The 8,160-nt window shown below is 34.9% G+C and overlaps 1 protein-coding gene across 1 annotated transcript in view; it reads right to left on the bottom strand.

Annotated features, from left to right (window-relative positions):
* Positions 1–8,160, bottom strand: part of LOC136029851 (uncharacterized) — a 96,284-nt gene that overhangs the window by 3,819 nt on the left and 84,305 nt on the right. The window contains 2 exon segments of the mRNA XM_065708306.1: positions 1–203; positions 7,259–7,450. Coding sequence (XP_065564378.1) covers positions 1–203; positions 7,259–7,450 — 395 coding nt within the window.

The following is an 8,160-nucleotide window of genomic DNA, read 5'->3' as shown; positions in this document are numbered from 1 at the left end:
CTTCCATTTCATTCTTCTGTTTTGAAACCATATTTTTATCTGTCTTTCAGACAAACATAAACTATGCGCAATTTCTATCCGTCTCCGTCGTGTCAAGTATCTGTTAAAGTGAAACTCTTTTTCTAGTTCTAAAATTTGATGTCTTGTGTATGCTGTTCGTTGGCGTTTTGGCTCCATACCAGGTTGAAAATGTGCCACAGCACCTATAAAATAAAATTCTTAGCAAAGAAGGGTAAGAAGAAACACTGGTTGCTTCAAAATGTCTAGTAATGAAAACCTTATTACATCCACAGTACCAATAACAATATGAGTGATGTAGCCGAGATTTTGTACTAAAATGATTCTGACCATTGTATAAAGTAGGAGGAGGGGCTAAAATAACTGCAAAGAGTATATTTACTGGCATAATGTTGTCAAAAAATTCGAAGGTTTCAACATTCTGGGAACGTAGGCTGCCCCCCCCCCCTGATTCCTAGGGGTACTGCTGAGTAATAGTAATTTCAATACGACCTTAATAGTAATTAAATAAAAAAAACAAGTTTTTTCAACTGAAAGTAAGGAGTGACATCAAAACTTAAAACGCACAGAAATTACTTCGTATATGAAAGAGGCTGCTTCCTCATCAACGCCCCGCTCTTTACGCTAAAGTTTGACTCTTTCTCTCAATTCTTCTTTCTAAAACAGTAAAAAACTTTAGCGTAAAGAGCGGGGCGTTGATGAGGAAGCAGCCTCTTTCATATACGAAGTAATTTCTGTGCGTTTTAAGTTTTGATGTCACTCCTTACTTTCAGTTGAAAAAACTTGTTTTTTTTATTTAATTTCTGAACGTTTTTGAATCACTGCATGCTTTGATTTTGGCTCTCCGCAGAGGAATGATCAAAACGAAATTTGCATATTTTTTTTTTGGCTCAATAGCTTTCTCATAATTTTGATCGAATGATTTTGAGAAAAAAAGAGCGGGGGACGAAGCCTAGTTGCCCCCCGATTTTTTGGTTAATTAAAAAGGCAACTAGAACTTTTAATTTTTTACGAATCTTTTTATTGGTAAAAGATTTACGTAACTTATAAATTAGCTTACGTAAAGAACTTTTGTATTCTCATGTTTTTATTACATACATGAGGGGATTCGCCCCATCGTCAGTACCTCGCTCTTTACACTAAAGCTTAAATTTTATCCCAATTCATTAAGAATGACCCCCTGAATCACAAAAGCCGTAGAATAAGTAGTTGAAATTACCGAAAATACTTTAGCGTAAAGAGCGAGGTATTAGAAGGAGGTGAGCCCCTCATATGGGTAATAATTTCTGTTTGTTTTCAGTTTTATTGCTGTTCCTTACTTCCAGCTGAAAAAGCTTTTTCACTTTTATTTTTTAATTGTTTTTTTTTTAATAATGCTAGTAAATCCTGCTCTCCCTTCATGGAATTTTTCTTCTTCCATTACAAATTCTCGAAGGAAAGTTCCCCCAGCATATCCCCCTCTTCTCAACCCCTCCCCCAAACCAAAACAATCCTCCTGAAAACGCCTGTATACTTCCCAATAACCATTACTATATGTAAGCACAGGTCAAAGTTTTTAACTTGTAGCCCCTCCCACGGGGACTGTGGGGGAGTAAGTCGTCCCCAAAGACATAGTTATAAGGTTTTTCGACTACGCTGAATAAAATGGCTATCTCAGAATTTCGATCCGTTGACTTTAGGAAAATAATTAGCGTGGGAGGGGGCCTAGGTGCCCTCCAATTTTTTTGGTCACTTAAAAAGGGCACTAGAACTTTTCATTTCCGTTAGAATGAGCCCTCTTGCAACATTCTAGGACAACTGGGTCGATACGATCACCCCTGGGAAAAAAAAAAAAAAAAAAAAAACAAATAAACACGCATCCGTGATCTGCCTTCTGGCAAAAAATGCAAAATTCCACATTTTTGTAGATAGGAGCTCGAAACTTCTACAGTAGGGTTATCTGATACGCTGAATCTGATGGTGTGATTTTCGTTAAGATTCTATGACTTTTAGGGGGCGTTTCCCCCCATTTTCTAAAATGACGCAAATTTTCTCAGGCTCGTAACTTTTGATGGGTAAGACTAAACTTGATGAAACTTATATATTTAAAATCAGCATTAAAATGCGATTCTTTTGATGTAGCTATTGGTATCAAAATTCCATTTTTTAGAGTTTTGGTTACTATTGAGCAGGGTCGCTCCTTACTACAGTTCGTTAACACGAACTGTTTGAAAACTGATACAATTCTATAGGTAATAAATGTAGAATTCTATCAGTTTTATACTCCTATAGTAAATAAAAAAAAAGTCATTTATTTTTCATGTACAAGAACTGTCAAATAAAATCAAAATAAAATACATTCTTTTACATTACTCTTACTTAATTGACATTCTTTGATTTTGCAACCGATTTACGGTTAAAATAAAAGACCTATCCAAAATGTCAAAAAATAAAAGACCTATCCAAAATGTTAAAATGTCAAAGAATGTATTTTCGCTAGAGTTTTATTTGATGCAAATGAAAATAAAATACTGTTCGCTATTTTTGGTCTAGGAAGGGTCTGCTACCCTTCCCAGACCACACTGTTTTTCACTTTAAATTCTATCTACAGCATCTCGTAGTCTAAAAAGTATCATCATACTAAGTAATTTGTTACCCACAGAAACCAGGTTAATGCCTCTTTAATTTCCACACTCACTCCTAACAACATTCTTATGGAGGGGTTCGTAAAATCGCTAGGTATTTCCCCTTTTTCCAAAATCATATTCATAATCTTCAGCAACTTATGTCTAACCCCACAACCACCATGTTAAAAAAAAGCTCATTTACAACACTATCATCACCTGGGGCCTTATTATTTTTTAATTCCCTTAGTACTGTTACTAATCCTTCATCGCTAAGTAAACTTTCCTTCACATCCAAAGTGTCACAAACTTTTTCGATTCTTTTCTGTATGTTTTCCAGTCACACTATCACAGTTAAGAACATTCTCAAAATGTTCTACCCATCTCTGTCAAACTTTTGCCTTATCACTAATTGTGGCTCCTTCCCATCTTTAACTGGGATAAGTTCAGATTGACTATTGACTATTCCTCTAAACATTCTCTCAGATTCATCCGAATGTCTTTTATCTTTTTGGACACTTGAGGTCAAACAGTCCCACCTTTTTCAATAGCAAATACTATATTTTCTATTTTGTTATTGTTATAACATATATAACAGTATATTTAATGTTACTGTTAATGTTTCAACGCCCCTACGATTTTCCAGTGATCCGCTGGTGCTGGAGAAAAAAGAAAGAAAAAAAGAAACGTCCTGATATCTTTTTCGAAATTCCCGAAAAATTATTACGTAATTAATTTTGTTGTTCAGAAGGAAATAAATAGGAGCTACCAACAAATTGGTTTGCTATTTGAAGGATTTTTTCAATCGATAGTTTTTTCAAAACTTTTTTTATTCCTCACAATGGGATTGGGAAGGGGAATATTCAAGAGAAGGATTTTACAAACCAAATAAAATGTTTTGGATCGTAGAGATTTCAGTGGTATATCTTTTATAGTCTCGAGCCTTTAGACACCACAAATCATACTACAATCACATTCTGGTGACATAAGTCATTTTATGAAGACGTTGTCAATACGCAATAATGAAAGACACCTAAATATGAATATTAGCTTTGAAATAACGCAAAACTGCTCTCTACGATGTTCTAGTTCGCCATTATAACTGGAGAAAAAAAAAGGGGGAAAAGAAGACTTATCAGCATTTCAAGCTCTTTTTAAAAATTCCCATAAAGTTTGTTTCCGCAATAAACTCTTACTATTAAGAAAAATCTAAATAATAGCTATCATTCCTATTTAAAGTTTTTTTCTTTTAGACGTCTTTGTAAGCTTTGGACTACTATGGACCGTGGTTTTCTCTGTACTAAGTTGCAACTATTGCTACGCTATAGTAGACTAAGTGCCATGAGACTCAAGTGTGTTCGGGCCGAAAAGCTTTGCTATTGCTAAATATATAAGATAAAAGGATATATTCTAGATTTTCAGAGGGGAAGGGGAGGAATAGTTTAGTTTTCAAGCAACATAAAAAAAATTACATGAGGACAAACTAGGGACCCAAAATCAACAGAAATTAAAATATTTGACGGTATCAAACGTAAGGGTAAAAGTTACTGATTAAGTTGAATAAGTAAAACCTGAAAGACGTACAGAACATGACGAATTATTAGGTTAAACTTAGAAGCGATGAAAACTTCTACCAGCAGGAGCAGGTTTCCTCTCCCTTCTCCACTCAAACCTTCTAAAGGCGGTTCTTGTGCAACTCAGCCCTAGTTTAACTCAGTCTTTGCGCAATTCAGCTCTCATTTAGCTCAGTTGTCATGCAACTCAACCTCCATTTAACCCAACTCTGTAAAACTCAACCCCCATTCAAATAAGCCCTATTCAGCTCAACCCTTCTCAAATCAATAATAAAAATAAAAAACACACTTCAGCCCATTTTGTTGTAAGTTATAAAATTTGACTCGAATGAAATGGTCTCCGTCCATGTCCATGCGTCATTCTTAGGGCAGGCTCCTAGCAATTTCTAGCATTCCTAGCAAACCACAATAATCGTCAGTAAGTAAAATTTCATAAAGATCAAATTTAATTGACTGATCATATCTTTCCACCTACTTAGTTGGAATTTTAGTGAACAACAATAAATTATGTTTTTAACAAACCATTCCCTGAATTATAGTTAATGCTAAAACACTATATTTCATGGCACATACCCTTGTCATCAACTATAGGTGAACCCCGTTGATGAAAATCAAACTCAAATTTAGGCTAAATGAAGTTGGATCAAAAAGATTCTTTAGGTAACTGTGCAAAGGCTTTTCTTTTATAAAGTACAAATGATGATTTGAAGAAATATATATATATATATATATATATATATATATATATATATATATATATATATATATATATATATATATATATATATATATATATATATATATATATATATGTCCCATCAAATCATAGAGTTTTTTTTGTTACTTTACCCTTGAATTATCGTTGAATTTTATTTCTCCACGTCAAAGGATTTCATAGGACTCTTTACTTGCCTTTGAAAAACCCATTTTTCCGATGTATTTTTTTTAAAATTATCTCCAATTTATGATTAATGGTTCCTTAGAAGGGTTTTCGACCCATAATCGTTGCGAATCCTCTCAGTAAACTTTTCCTAGAAAGTAGCTCTAGAAAGTGGATAGACCCAATTTTTTGGTACAGCTTACTGTTTGAAATACGGCCAGTCAGTCGGGTACCCAAAACAGTCCGTAGATAATTCCTCAGGAAAAAACAATTCCATTGCAACTGAACCACCGTGTAACTGAACACCATGATTAACTGAGCGCGATTTATGATTCCTTAGAAGGGTTTTCGACCCATAACCGTTCCGACTCCTCTCAGCAAACCTTTCGAGATCCTTTTGAATGATCTGCAGCCACAATACACCTAAAGACAATTTGGCTTCAAACGAAGAACTAGCAGTATTGAGGCACTTAGTGTAGTAGCAAATGCTCTTTCATTATGTTATATGTCCGTTTGGTTCCCTTACAAACTTTGCAATGCTTCTTAAAAGTGGCAAACGAGGCTTGAACTCGGACCTCATTCGAACACTCAGCGATCCTAATTTATGACCATTCATCGGCCTGAAACTTCCAACAGAAAAAAAATGTATTCCACTCATTTTAGGGGAAAAGCCTCTTGGCAGTCTTAAAGGTTCCGGCAATGTATATTTTTCATTGCCTGATTTTTTGAACATCTGTGTTTTAGAGGCTGACGATACGTCCTTCTTCCTTGATACTGGAACCTACACATCTGTCATCAGTGTCTTTCGCGGACGGTATCCTGAATCTCAGTTGTAAGCTGTAGAAAAAAGTGAAGTTTTGGGCGTCTTTTAGGACAAATACCTGAAGACTGGGCTAGAAGTTACCTCGAAGAAGTCTAAAATTGGTCTGTTCTAAAAGACGAATTTAACACGAATTTTGAATTTAACAAAAGAGGGAATAGTTGTGGGAAAAGTGGAAGTCATGGCCCATTGTAGAAAAAAGCCAAGACAGATTGTTGAATTAAGTGGGCAGCCCAGTCAAGGGTTAATTTTATCCGTTTGATTGCCGTTGTTACTGTCTGCCATTTATGCTACACCTTTCCGTGCATGTGTGTCCCTTCACAAATGTCAAACTAGAGTTGTACCTGTTGGAGGTTCTCGCTGGGGAACACACGCAGGTTGACTACGGGTTAAATTACTTGAAAATTTTCCCTCTCATGGCTATCACTCGACAACGCTGAACTAGAGTCAACCCTCTCATGCTAATTCACGGTGAGTTGGGTTCCAACCTGTTGGAGGTTCTCTCTCAGGTTAATTCACGATCGCAGAAAGGGGAAAGCAGCATATTGACAAATGGAAATAACGAGTCCAATTCAAGGCCTACAAGGGCCTCCTGCAATCTGCCTTGACTCTTATGCAAGTGAACTTGCATTTATAAGCCAAGGAATTTGGGCGAGAAACAAAAATTTCAACTGTCTGTAATTGACTACAAAACGTCGACTAGACATGGGCTAGATGGGAACCCCAAATGAGAATGAGTATATTGTTGGTATGTGTGAAGCGGATGGTTACTATCACTTGAGCAATGGTCTAACCATTGACGGCTTTAAGGATTCGTGCTCTAAGCGCGGCAAACATAGGCTCAATGAAATACCCTATGAAAGAGGTATATGGTGTTGGTATGTCAACTTGGAAGTTGACATAGGACAGCTTCCAAGCTTCCTATTGAGCTTCCATCTCTCAAGTTAATGCAAAATATGGAAAAAAGCAACTGAAAACGAGTTAAACCAACTTCTAGACAAGTGATTTTATTGATTTTATGCCATGGAGGATTCGCTGTCCATTTATTAGATTTAACAGATATTAGCCTAAATAGATGTCAATAGCCAATTTCTTTCAAAATACTTAATACCATAATGTCTTAGCGTTATACCCTATGCACTAAAATAACTAAGAGAATAACATTATCTTGTACTTTAACGAATGAATACGAGAATACATTCCCTATTTTTCATCGTTCTCTAATAAATACAAGTGGCTTAAAATTATTAGCAATAGAAATAACTTACAAATCCCGCCCTAGGACCCTGACTATTGTTAATATTGGGTTTCTAATTCAAACTAAAAATGAGAGCAAAAAGAATATGATAAGGAAGATCGTTACCATCAACACTTGGTCCAATCATTAAAGATTGCTCAGACATAGCCTCAGGCTGCTGGATTACAACATCCAATTCAGTTTTGAAACCAGATATGCGATCTGTGGCAGAAGAGTTGGGTCCACACTCCAAAACGAAATCTTTGACATTTTGGCCAACAGCATCCTCAGATGACAATGGATCCTTGTCATCTACATCTAAAAGAATACTAGCAATTATATACAAATGGCTTATACCCTTATGACGCTCGGGCATAATCAGGTAAAATTTCTTCAAATTACTAAAAAAAGGACTAACTTTTGAATTATTTTACAAACCCAAAAAAATTTTATGCTAGTGAAATCCAAAACGCGTTTAGTAGTGGGTTTTACTCAGTTTATTAATATTCATGCGTCGTATATCTAATGGAAAAAAAAAATGATTGAAAGCAAAGGATAGAATCGATCCCTAAAAACACATAAAAACAAAGAAAAAAATCTTGAAAGAAATGTCTATTTTCTTCTTTAGTTTTGCCATTGCAAGCCAGTTTGACTTTAGACCTTTCATTCATAAAGACGTATACGTAGAATTACAAATACAGATATATATATATATATATATATATATATATATATATATATATATATATATATATATATATATATATATATATATATATATATATATATATATATATATATATATATAATGACAAAAAAAATCACCAATGCAACAGCACAAACACAGAAATAAACACACACCATAAATTTTTTTTTTATCCATATAAACAAAAAAGAAAGACATAAGGAGAAAGGAAAACTGTTTTCCTACTTTAGTAATTAATATAGATCAGTACTTGAATGAGGCCTTATCCCTACTCATCCATCCAATTACATAGGTCAAACAGCATAACCATACACAATCAACC

The sequence above is a fragment of the Artemia franciscana genome, chromosome 8 (assembly GCF_032884065.1).
Source record: "Artemia franciscana chromosome 8, ASM3288406v1, whole genome shotgun sequence".
NCBI classification, from domain to species: domain Eukaryota; kingdom Metazoa; phylum Arthropoda; class Branchiopoda; order Anostraca; family Artemiidae; genus Artemia; species Artemia franciscana.
This window is presented reverse-complemented; position numbering and strand designations above follow the sequence as displayed.